A 13,473-nucleotide genomic window follows, 5' to 3' on the forward strand; every position below is an offset into this window, starting at 1 on the left:
ACCAATCAGTGCTCAGCCAAGCACATCCGGAGTCTCCTCAGCCAATCGTTTTTCAGGACCTGCTTACTCAACACGCGATTCTCCAGTAACGTGAGCCTTCGGGGACAGCCAATCACAAGTGGAAGATGTCCTACCTGCTGTTTTTCGCACCAATCCGTGGAGTTTCGTAGCTGCATCCAATGAGGACGGCAGGGAGCGAGCTCCAATCCGAAGCTCTTCGGCGTCATGGGCAGCCAATGGGAGTTCGTGTAGAAGCGAGTCTGCTCAACAGCTTGTTATTTGGTGGATTGTGGCAGTAAATCGGGCGAGTGGGGAACTGGGCGCAGGAACTGCCGCCGCGGCCGGGAGCGGTGCTGCCCGGACGGGGGCCCACGGGGGTCAGCGGGGCGGAGGACCCGGGGGCTGACAGCGCGCACTTGGCCCGCAGTCGGTAGGTGGGGAGGAGGGGAGCGGGGGATACTGAGCGGACGGAGCGGCGGCAGCAGCTCGCGCCGCTGCCCGGGGTCCCGGTGCAGTTGGGAGCTTCGGCGGTGGGGCGGGGGTGCTGGGCAAGCGGTGCGGCGAGCGCAGGGGAAGGGGCGAGGCGTGGAGCAGCCGCGGCAGCTGCAGGAACCGCCGGCGCAGCCGCCTCCTCGGCCGCTTCCCCGGGAAAATGGCTGTGGGGCTGGCCGCGCCGCTAAGTTTGCTTCCGCGCGGCGAGGAGCGGGCTGCTCGGGGGAGCCGGCCCCCAACTCCGCGGCGCGTCCTCCCCGCCGGAGTCCGTGGCAGGACCCGAGAGGGGCCGGGGGCAGGTACCTCTCCGGGCTGTACAAAAAGTTGAGGCGGGCGCGGGGAGGAGGCGGCGGCTGCCGCTGTGCGGCTCCCCTCCCCTCCCCTCCCCTCCCACACCCTCTCCCGGCCACCTCCCCTCCTCCTCCCCTCCCCGCCCCCCCTCCAGCCCCCCGCCTCGCGCGGGTCTCCCCTCGCTCTCGCGCGTCCGGGCTGAAGGCCGCGGCCCCTGCCCCGTCGGCGGAGAAGCGCTTCTCCTTTCTGACATGGTGCAGAGCGGAGGAAGGATAGCAATGGCGCCGTGACACTCCGCTGCCGCCACCGCGGGCCCGGGGCGGGCCGAGGGGGCCGAGCGGCGGAGGCGGGGCGCGGGCCGAAGTCGGGGTGTCGGGGCGGGGGGGGGGGCGGGGAGGCAGCGAGAGCTCGGCGACCCTGCCTGGGGGGGCAGCTGCGCAGCCCAAACGGCTCCCGGCCCTCTCCCAGAGCGCTCGGTGCTGGGGCTCCAAGTTGGGCATTTCGGGTCAAAGTGGCGAGCGCGGCGGGGGCGCGGCGGGCCGCTGGCGAACTCCGGGCAGGAGCGGGCTGCCTGCCCTTTGGCGCCCGAGGGGTTCTCGCTGCTTCCTCGGCTCCCGCGTCCCTGGCTGTGCTCCGGGGGATCCTGTCCCTCCGCTGGTGAGGGTGCAGCCCCTCCCCGCTGGCGTTTGTTTACTTTTCCTTGGGTCGCTCCCCTCTGTTGACTGATTCTGTGCCTGTCTTTCCCTTCCCCGCGGTTCTAGCGACGGAGGAGCGAGCTCTCGTGGAGCTGGAACCCCACAGATCGCCAGTAAAAATGAAGGTAAGTGGACTCGGCGCTCCTCTGAAACCTCGTGCCCTGGACACTGCTTGTCGTGAGGCTGGTACTGTGGAATGTCATTTTTTTTTTTTCTTTTTCCCCTACTCACAATTGATTCCTCTACCCAAGCAGCGCTTTCTGAAACTGAGGACGTGTTGAAAGGGTGAGAAATGATCATTGTGTCTAATGCAGTCAGTCCGGCCCCTCTCTGAAGCAGTTAGCACTTTGGAAAGGCTGCACCAGCCTTTCCATTGTTGTCCATTGGGCTAGTATTTTTAAACACTTCCTGTGTTGGCAGCACAACCTTTGCAGAAGTAAAGCTTTCGTCCTGTTTTGGTTCTTTGGGGGATTTTTTTTTTTTTTTTCGAAAAATTTTTTTTCTTCCTCCGTGCCAGTAGGATTTGCTAAGGAAGGAATATATATATATGCATTGTGTAAGGGAGATAATCGTTTTTTTCTGTGAAACAGTCTGTAGCTAAGATATTTGAAGGTGAACTGAAACTATTGTTTTAATTCAGTCATTGTAATAAATATTTTAAAACCTCCATTCAACCTAAAAGTTATCTTCTTCTGAAGATAGCTAATAGAGCAGACATATTTTGTGATGTTTAAAGGGAAAGGAAGTTGTAGCATTGTGTTAGTGCAGTGGCATTGAATGTTTCAGGTCAGATATTTTTTGCCAAAGTGTTGCTCTTTGAGTTGCGTTATTCGTAAATGCACTAATTTGAAAAGGTACTTGATTCCCTACTCATTTACTGTTTCAGCATATTAAACTCTGAAACACAGCATTTCTCCAAACTTTCTCTTTCTACCTCCAGGAAATGACACATTATCTTATTTAATGTTACTTGGGATAACTTATTGGAAAAGGTAAAGTCATTTTCTACTCAAAAGTGTCGTTTCTGAAGTGTACACTGTTACCTTTGCACTTAGCAATATTGAATCGAGCCTATGTGAATACATTTAACTTTTGAAAAAAATAATAGGTAAAATGGCAAACTTAGAATAACAATCATTATGTTACTGTCAGGATCAAAATGAATGGTAGAATGAAATTCCCTGTCTTTCAGTGTGTCATTCTGATCATGGCTGTTTGCTAAGAGTAGATGTTTTTTGGTAAAACTTTTTATTTTATATACCAAAAAGATTACTGTGATAAACTAGGTACAGCATCAAGTTTTGAGTCATTAGTTCGTATCTCTGCATTTATCAGCTGAATTTAGACTTAGGTTTTCTTTAATGTAGCTTTTAGCCAATGATTCCCCCAAATAGTGCTCTCCTTATCGAAAGGATTAGCTTCATTTCTTATCTGGTGCAGTTATACTGTATCCAAAAAGATACTGCCTTAATGGAGCTATATCAATAAACATTTAACTAGGTATTGTTAGCATTAATCTTAACAGCAATATTTCTTCTAATTTGAAAACAAAATTTTTAGGCCATAAGTAAATACCTTAATGTTTATGGAACACTTACTATGAATATGCCTTTTCTGGTTTTGGAGGTTTTTTTTTTTTAATATTTTGTGTTATTATTTTTCAAGTAAGCTCTACAGCCACCACAGGGCTTGAACTCACCACCCTGAAATCAAGAGTCACATGCTCTACCATCTGAGCCAGCCAGGTGCCCCTGTTTGTTTTTTTAAAATATGTTCATTTCATAAATTATAGAATTGTTGAAACATTTTGTATCTGAAGATTATCATATGTCTTTACTGGTACTTCTCAGTTACAACTTAAAGTGTTTTTTGTTGTCAGGATATAGTTTATGTAGTAAAGGAATGTAATTGCTTGCTTTAGGGGTATTTTCCAAATTATTAATAATGTTCATAAACAATATTAATGTTTTTACTACTTTATTTTTTTAAAAGATTTTATTTATTTATTCATGAGAGATACAGAGAGAGAGAGAGAGAGAGAGAGAGAGAGAGAGAGGCAGAGAGAGAAGCAGGCTCCATGCAGGGAGCCTGATGTGGGACTCCATCCCAGGACTTCAGGATTATGCTGTGGGCTGAAGGCAGGCGCTAAAACCGCTGAGCCACCCAGGGATCCCCTGTTTTTACTACTTTAAATACAGAACCTTTTAATGAGGCTTGAAGTTGGAGGAGGGAAAAGAAGTAGTGACATTCACATTTTATGTTCTTTCATCAGGCGGCGGATGAGCCTGCCTACCTGACAGTGGGAACTGACGTCAGTGCCAAGTACCGAGGTGCCTTCTGTGAGGCAAAAATTAAGACTGTGAAAAGGCTGGTAAAAGTTAAGGTAATTATTTTTTTTTAATGAAACCTGGATTGAAGAGAGTTGGAAAAGGGGAGACTTTAAATCAATATTTTACTGAATCATTACTTCACTTATTGACTCATTATTAGGTGAAAGCACTGTTACATACAAGACTATAGGGAAAGCACATTAAGAAATAAAGAACTCAAAATGAGAAGTTATTCCAAAATGCTTCTCTGAAAATACCATATTTATGAGACTTCCTTTTATTTGGCTCTCTGCTGTTGTGGCACACTTACTTAGGTTGTGATCTATTTTCCTCCCTTTCATAATGTTCAGGTAGAGACAATTTCAAGTGATTAGGAAAAATAATATAGTGGAAATTGTGTTCAAGACAGTATTAAGGATGATTTAAGAATTTTATTTTTAAGATGCTTTTATGACCAGAAAAAATTATTATTCCTGTACATTATTTGGAAATACAGAAAAGTACCAAAGGATTAATACCCATAGCTTAACTCTCAGAAGCTACTATTAATATTTTTGTCTGTCCAGTAGTTTTCCTATAAATGTTTTTAATAATCTTACTTGGATTACAAGTATAATCTTATTATAAACATCTCTAACATTACTGAGCTATGTAATAAAGTTGATGAATGTCCTCTTTGATACTACACCACAGAGATTTGATATGGTCTGTCAGATACTGTACAGTGCCTACCATAACACTATTATTATTGTTGTTGTTATTGGATCATGTTGTACTTTCAGTTTTGTAATTTGCTTTCCACTTCCATATCTGATCTTTTCCTACAAGAATTAAGCACCATAAAAGGAGGAAATGTTTGACTTGTTCTATCCTCAGTGCCTAGTGTAGTGCTCGATATATAGTAGGAACTCAAAATATGGTGAATGAATAAATGAACTGGAGGAGTTATTCTCTAAGTGTGGCCCTGGACTGGCAGCATCAACCTCATCTGGGAACTTGTTGGAAGTGCAAATTCTCAGGTCCAGACCCCAGACCTACTGAGTTAGAAACTCTGAGAGGAGAGTCCAGTGATTGTTTTTTAACAGGCCTTTCAAGAGTTTCTGCTGCATGTTGAAGTTTGAGAACTACTGAACTGGAAGAGTATGATTTGTGTTGTATCCATGATTATTATACGATTTCTGTTTAAATTTTGAACTGCTGATGAAATTTTTAACGTATTGTTACAATATAATTTGACATTTCTTTTTTGTTTCATTTGGCCTGTTTACCGTGTCAGCTATGTGAGATTTGATTACTAAATATTTACTTGGACTTCTTTGAGAATTTAAACTTTTTAATATTGTGGCTCTTGATACATTTATTTAAATCAGTACAGTGATTGGGGAGGTCTTAAACATATATTATGTAGAATTTCAATTTTCGTATTTGGGTACTTGCACTATATGAATGATTACACTGTATATTTGGGAGAATTTATAGTAAAAAGTACTTATTTGTAACTGAACTGCATATCATGATTACTTAGGTTTACTTTATAAAGGACCAACAGTGTTCTGGTTTTGTCTACCTTGCATGTGGTCAATAAAGTTTGATACTGTTTTTTTATATACTTTGTGACGGAACCTTTTATAACTTGTTGATAAGAAACAATGAAGGCAGTTTTAAACTTTTACAATAATCACTACAAATTATAAATCCTGTATAGTTCATTAATTCAGCAAACATTTATGAAGTGCCTATAATATTCAGTGACATTTGCTAACTGGTGGAGATATAGTGATGAAAAAGGATTCTAGCCCTCAAGGAGCTCACAGTTAATGACAGAGACAATAAACATAAGACAGTGTAGTAAGTATTAAAACAGAAGTAAGCACAGGATGCTAAAAACGCATAGATTAAAGACATCACAAACATGTTTTAAAAGTAACATGCAAATTACTGTGCAAAAATGTTTTCCAGGTACTCCTGAAACAGGATAATACTACACAATTGGTGCAAGATGACCAAGTAAAGGGTCCTTTAAGAGTACGTATGTTCTGCAGTTTAAAATCCGTAATGATAAATCACAAATACATAGCATAAATTATTGAATTTTACATTTGTAGATAGTTTTAAAATTTATAAGAATGCTAATCAGGAAACAAAAATACAAATGAAATGTTGTAATGAATTATATTACACTGGCTGTATCCTTAGTTTAGAAAGATAAATAAAAAAAAGAAAAATCATCTTACAGAGGGTAACTTAGTATATATAAACATGAGTTTTCAGCTACTTTTTGTTTTGAAATCTTGAATGCCTCTTTTTTTTTCATTGTTAGAAATATTTAGCCTGCTAAGTAATATACTAGTATCATAACTTTGATGAATCTTCTGTTGTTCTAACTTACCAAGTAAGTATGTTGCCTCCATAACTCAGTTTAGTGGGTACCTATTTTGTGTTTATTCCGTTTCTGGCCATTTGTTTATGTAATCTTTGTTATGTCAGAGTACCGCTTCGGTTAATATCTGATATACTGAAATATCTGAAGCTGGAAGGTCAGCTGGTCGGTCCATCCACTTCTCTCCAGGTGAACCTTTGTCTAAAAGATCCCTTAAATATGAATGCTGAATCCAATATTCAGTGTTTCTGTGAAAGAAAATTAAAGCTAGTCTTGCTCTTACGGTTTTTATGCTTAAATTGCACAGTTTCCTTGAAGGCAGTGTGATGTAGTACAAAAGCTCTGAAGTAAGATTTAAGAAACTGGGTTCTTATCATCTCATCTGATCCACAATTTCAATGTGTAAAATAAGGGCAATAATAACTAACTTACTTGTGCCAAAGCGTTTTGGCATTCAAATTGCATGATAAATATATCAACACTATAAATGATAAAGATCTATGTGAATGTATGGTAGAATTATCATAGATATTTTTTCTTTTTAATCCAGGTCATATAGTTGGGAGTGATTTGGTTTCTTTAAATTTGGTAATGAAATTTTGGGTTTGTTTTGTTTTGTTTTGTTTTGGTAATGAAATTTTGATGCTGTGTTTTAGGTTGGAGCTATTGTTGAAACAAGGACATCTGATGGATCCTTTCAGGAGGCTATTATCAGCAAGTTGACAGATGCTAGTTGGTATACTGTGGGTAAGTAGTTAATTTAATATATAGGACCTAACTTGGAGTTCCATATACCTTTATTTTATAAGTATATAGTGAATCACGTTGGCAGAGAAATATGTGTTCTGTCAGTTTACTGGATATAGTTGGCTAAAATTTTAATGACATCTGCTGCTAACAAAAATAATAATTACCTCTTTGATCACTTGTGGCTATTTCATCCAAGAATGTATTTCTTTTTTAGGCTGCCTAGATTATTTATTTTCAAGAACATCAAATTATATGGTTATTTTCTTCCATTAGAAAGTCGATACAAGTTAGTATTGTAAGTAATCAGACTGTTTTACTTTTCCTGTAATTACAATTAAGATTGTACAGTTGCAATCTTTTATTATATTGCTACCTGTTTTACATAAGGTAATATAGATGCTACCACAGAATTTAAAGAGTAAAAAATTCTGGCCAGAGTAGATTCAAATCTAGATGATCATAGCTTAAGTTTTGATTTTTGGTCTCGTCAAGTCTCCATAACACCTTTCAGGAAAGATATATTTACTACTAATGTGAATGCATACTTAACATTCCATACATAAGCTTACACTGGCTTTAAAAAACTTTATTGTAGTGAGCAGCAACAAGTGACTTAATACATGTAAGCTAAAACCTAAATGCAGTATATAGTTGCTGTCATTATATTGAGAATAGCAATGATTAACATTTCCACATCTCTTCTCAGTACATTCAACACAGTCCTGTGGATAATATCCAGCCTTTTGTTTTACTCTGAACATCTATAACATTTTTTGGTCTTTACATTTATGTCTGGTATAAGTGGTGTAATTATAGTGTGGTTTCCTTCATGAAGGAAAAGAAATAATCCTATAGGTTTACTTTTTTTTGATCCTGTAGGTTTACTTTTTTACGTGATTTGTTACTTTGGGTAAAAATCATTCATTTTCAGACAAATTACTGAAGCTGTGAAGAACATGCTTTGGTTAAAAATTCTACTTCCTGTGTCTTACTCTGTGACTTCTATTAGTAGTACCAATTTCTTGTATGTAACTACTGTTTTCTAACTATTTTTATTCTTCTTGGGCCTCCTAGAAATTGGTGTTGGTTCACATCGGTGCTGTTATTCTGAACTACGTATTTTTAGGAAGCTTGGTTGTGGCTGTTGGTAGTTGCTAGAGATTTAAAAACTAAGTTTAATGTTAACTGTTAGAGATCAAGTAAATACAATTTTACTATATTAAACTAGTGGTAAAAATTATAGGCATTCATATATGCAAAATTGTGGAAGATTATATAATGCATGTTCAAATACTTGTATTGCTTTCTATTTGGTATTTGATATCAAGGTTGAATTGATAGTACTTGTGCAGTTTTATTGATACAATGCTTCTGCTTCTGCAGAGGTGATAACTTTTCAGATTTTTGCATTTGGGGCTTCTGCACTCCAGAATAGCAGATCTTTATCCTCTATATGAATGGCGTTTTAGCATTCTAAAAGCTAGTTGCTACTGAGCATTCTCTATGGTGATTTTCTATGATAGGTAATTACAGAAGAAATTGTATAATTCTTGTTCTGAGAGATCTTAGAATCTTAATTGCATGTAATTTGTGTATCAGGCATTAGTGTACATAAGAATCATTGGTGCTTGTTTTAAAAAATGAGGATTTGAGGATTTCAAATCTCTTCAATTTAGTAGGTCTGGGGATGGCAACCCAAGAATCTTTCTTTTTATAATTACATTGGGTGAATTTAATGCAGGTAGTACACATTTAGTAAAATAGTCACTACTTGGAGAAACAGAGACTTATTCAGGAGAAATGTTCAAAATATTTAAGTTTTTTGCATCTGTGTAATGATAGCAAGTGACCTAAAAAATTTAAGATGCTAAAAAGCACTGTTCACTTTAAGTATGTTCAATATAGTATTCTGCTATAATGAATATTTAGGTATTGAATGATGTATCCCATATAAAGAATGAATTGAGTATAATGAGGTTTAAAGATGTCAAATAAAATGTGTCCTCTCTCACAGGTCCCGTGCCTTCTATATTTTTCTTTAATTGAGTGATTACTATCTGTTGAGTTTAATTCCTTTTTTCTGAAATTTTTCTTGATTTCTAATTTCTATTGAAGTATTATATAGGTGGATCAGAAAGTTCTAGAAAGTATTAATGATCTCCATATCAATTTTTTATTTTAAGAGACCTCAAAATTTGACTATTAAAAATGAAAGAAGAGGATACCATCCTACTGGCTTGGCTCAAAAAAGGGTTATGATCATTGGTGATCAAAAGTTATCGAATGAGTTTGATAATATATAATGTGTTTTTTCCTATGATAGCTAAGTAACCAATTTTGAAAGAGATTATAGGTCTAATATAACCTAATTTTTAAAAATCTAATAAAACCTTTTCCTCTAATGTTGAATAATAAATAGCTCCAGTTTATGGATCTTTTTCGTTTTTTTTTTTGAGCCTTGGAAATAGTTCCTCTTTGTATCATAAAACAGTGCTTCCTAGCATAGTTTATTCATTTCTCAGTTCTTTGCAAGAAAGGAAAGGAGCCTGTGATACATGAAAGTGTATAGTTATCCTTCTGGTCATTCAAAAAGTATCAAAATTAGGATTGGAATTTGTATCTTCACTTGAATGTTGCCATTAACTCCTGGTAGATACAGCTGTCAATAACATGTTCTAAAACTACTCATCTTTCCCTTTTTTGGAATATAAAAATAACACATTGGCGGGCAGCCCAAGTGGCTCAGTGGTTTCGCACTGCCTTCAGCCCAGGGCATGATCCTGGGTCACGGGATCGAGTCCCACGTTGGGCACCCTGCATGGAGCCTGCTTCTCCCTTTGCCTGTGTCCCTGCCTCCCTCTCTCTCTCTGTGTCTCTCATGAATAAATAAATTTAAAAAGTCTTAAAAACCACATTGTACTTGAAAAATGGGAAAATGTAAAGGACAGAATTATTATTAATTTTAGTAATTTACGTATAAAATGCATATGCACATATATAATCTATCAAATTTTACACTACAATGTATTTGATTATGGGGTGCCTGGGTTACTCAGTTGGTTAAGCGTCTGACTCTTGGTTTCCACTCAGGTCATGATTTCAGAGTCATGAAATTGAGTTCTGTGTCGGGCTCTGTACTCAGCATGGAGTCTGCCTGAGATTCTCTCTCCCTCTTTGCACACACACACTATCTAAAAAAATTATGTACACACTATCTAAAAAAAATAAATAAAATCTTAAAAAAATAAAATCTATTTGATTATGTTTTTTTGTGACAAATGCTTTTTTTAAGACTCAGGATTTTTTCATGCCATATAGTTATGTTTTGTATGTCAGTTGGTTCAGATCTCATGGAAGTTCTAGTTAATAGAGTAGAAGAGGTTTGGATTAAACTGGTGAAAGGACTGACTTATGTAGGAAGTGCTGCAGGCTTATAAGGCTTTTTAATTCATTTAGAACCTCTTATGGCATGTCTTTTTTTTTTTTTTTTTGGCATGTCTTTTAAAAACCAAGTCGACCACAAATGTTTTCAAAACCAGGTGGTTATTCCACTGACTAGAAAATAATTAAGAAAAAAGTACTAAGCAAACAGAAATCTATCCGTTCCTGTAATACACTTTAACTTATTTAAATGGCCTTCCATAAGAATTAGCATTCTTATGATATTTTGTCAATTTCATTATACATTTGAGTGCTAATTTCTGGAGTTTTTGACTTTGGTTGCAGAGGGACTTCTGTATCACAGATGATTTTATGTAACAGAACCATTGGTTATACCTAAGATATGTAATTTTAAAAATTCTATTATGTGAAGTATGAACATAAAACTGTATATATATATGAGTATTTTATTATAATTGCTTTACACAGGTATAATATTTTTTGGTAAAGTGAAAATTCTTGACTTTCTCTCCTATGTTCATTTTTTTTTTTTTTTTAAAGATTTCATTTACTTATTTGACAGAGCACAAGGAGGAGGAATAGCAGAGGGAGAAGGAGCAATAGGCTCTCTGCTGAGCAGAGAGCCTGATGCGGGGCTCAATCCCAGGACCATGACCTGAGCTGAAGGCAGACGCTTAACTGACTGAGCCAGCTAGGTGCCCCTCCTGTGCTCATTTTATGCCTCTGCTTCATACCTCTTTATTATGCATTTTGATCTCCCTAATGAAACTGCAGCCTTCTGATTCTCCATTTCTTTGTTCGTTCTTTCTTTCTTTCTTTCTTTCTTTCTTTCTTTCTTTCTTTCTTTCTTTCTTTTTATTTATGATAGTCACACACACAGAGAGAGAGGCAGAGACACAGGCAGAGGGAGAAGCAGACTCCATGCACCGGGAGCCTGACGTGGGATTCGATCCCGGGTCTCCAGGATCGCGCCCTGGGCCAAAGGCAGGCGCTAAACCGCTGCGCCACCCAGGGATCCCCTTTCCATTTCTTTATAAAAGAAGCATAGTGATTCCTCCCTTGCAGAGGCTGTTGTGAGGATTAGGACATGATAGAAGCTTAATAAGTGATAACTTCATCTCTCCAAAGATATAATTAGTTAATTTACTGTTATCTTACTATCCTCCAGCATCTAACAGTGCTACAATCACAGGTGGAGCTTTTGTATTTAGTAGTTAGATCCCTGTTTCTTTTGTTTCTTTTAATTCTAACAGTTTAGAGTTAGGCTTTATGTGTTTATTTGCATAGGCATTGTTTTGTCTAGTAAGATCAACATTAGCTTTATCATTCTCCTCAAATTAAGTTTTAGTATCTATATGTAACATAAAAATAGAGATACCACTTTTTAAAAAAAGATTGTATGTATTTATTTGAGAGATAGCAAGAGAGAAAGTGAGAGCACAGCAATGGGGAGGAGCAGAGGGAGAGGCTGAGCAGGGACACCGCCCTCCCCATCTCCAGGTAATCTCAGGATCCCAAGATCATGACCTGAACTGAAGGCAGATGCCTAACCTAGAGCCACCCAGTCACCCCTAGTGATATCACTTTTGTACTCTTCTGCACTCAATAGTCTATTCAGATGCCAGTTTTGGCAAGTATAAAACATTTCATAGAATTACTAAATTCTTTTTTTTAAAAATATTTTATTTATTTATTCATGAGAGACACACACAGAGAGGCAGAGACACAGGTAGAGGGAGAAGCAGGCCCCACGCAGGGAGCCTGACGTGGGACTTGATCTTGGGACTCCATCCTGGGGCTCGATCCTGGAACTCCAGGATCACACCCTGGGCCAAAGGCAGGCGCCAAACCGTGGAGCCACCCAGGGATCCCCGAATTACTAAATTCTTATAGTCTGGCTTTTTCACTCTTGGCATGCTGTAGTATACATCTTGAACTAAAAAGAACTAAATTTACTATATACACCAGTTACTTATTTCACTCATCAAATTGCCAGAGTCACTCTTTAATGCCTACAGTTTTGCTGTTCTTTATATGATACTTCTAATATTAAAGTTTGAGAGGATGCTTCATATAGGTGGAACTTCCTCATGATTTTGATAGTCAGGGATGTCATGACTGTTGTTGGGGTTTTCTGTCTTTCAGAAAATCTTGAATGGTTATATAGCTTTTCAAACTTGTTTGAAGTCAAAACAAAACAAAAAAAAACAAACTTGTTTGAAACACTTAAATACATACCTTTTTATAGTTTTAGGTGTTAAAAAATAAATTTAATAATTTAAAATTACTAAATTTAAAAATTTTAATTGTTTCTCTTTGTTCACTTAACGTTGTAAGTGTTCCTATGAAAAACTGTAAAATTGTTGTTGGTACCACAGTTCCCTTTGAGAAGTTGTTTTTGGATCTTACATTACTTCTATCCATGATAAAGTATTTTGAAGTGAAATGCATTTTTCCCTTAAAAAAATCTGATTTATTTCAAAGTGATTATTTAAAAAATGAAAAAAAAAAGCTAAAGATATTGTTAATTTTTTATCAGAACATTTGATTTGAGGCTGCCATTGATTAATGATGAAACATTGTGGAAAATATTTTGTTGCATAAATTTGATATTATCGATTAGTCTTATAGTCTCATTTTCTTTCCTCATACCTCCACTTAACTGCATGAGTGTGTATATACATTGTTAACATCTTTTTCATATTGTAGGCATTAAGGAAAATTGGCACTTCTAAGGTTCTATTATTTAATATAATTATGGATATTAATACATGAATTATTTTACGTTTGGTACAATAATTTCGTGATCTTGAATTTTTAAAAGAACAGTGGTTTATTTATTAGACCTTAGGACACCTCATAATTTGATTACAAATGTTTAGAGCGCTGTTAATCACGTGTAGATTAGTAATGTAATTGTTGGAGGATGTTGTGTTTTATCCTGTCATTGTGTCTGCAGGTGGTCATTAATTTCTGCATCGTTGACAGTGTATAACACAGCTCCTCTTGTGGCAACATTATGGTTCTCTGAATATGTGCTTCAGGAACTTTTCATTTTCTCTGCATTGGCTCCTGCATGTAAAAGAATTTAAACTAGATGTCTTTAGTCTAAGACAAGAACTGACTGAGGTAG

General features: G+C 38.1%; 1 protein-coding gene across 5 annotated transcripts in view; it reads left to right on the forward strand.

Moving 5' to 3' along the window:
* The first annotated feature begins 236 nt into the window (after positions 1-236).
* Positions 237-13,473, forward strand: part of ARID4A (AT-rich interaction domain 4A) — a 68,095-nt gene continuing 54,858 nt past the window's right edge. For 3 of the 5 annotated variants that reach the window (XR_003134927.3, XM_025443198.3, XM_025443201.3), the window contains exons 1-5: positions 237-430; positions 1,545-1,603; positions 3,751-3,861; positions 5,768-5,833; positions 6,845-6,935. Coding sequence is in view for 4 of the 5 variants with exons in the window: in XM_025443198.3 (XP_025298983.1) it covers positions 1,598-1,603; positions 3,751-3,861; positions 5,768-5,833; positions 6,845-6,935 (274 nt within the window). In the remaining variant the exon portion in view is untranslated. Of the gene's footprint in view, positions 431-862; positions 1,038-1,176; positions 1,441-1,544; positions 1,604-3,750; positions 3,862-5,767; positions 5,834-6,844; positions 6,936-13,473 lie in introns of those variants that run through there. The other 2 variants (XM_049113627.1, XM_025443199.3) reach the window with 2 other exon arrangements.

Source organism: Canis lupus, chromosome 8, assembly GCF_003254725.2.
Source record: "Canis lupus dingo isolate Sandy chromosome 8, ASM325472v2, whole genome shotgun sequence".
Taxonomy (NCBI): Eukaryota; Metazoa; Chordata; class Mammalia; order Carnivora; family Canidae; genus Canis; species Canis lupus.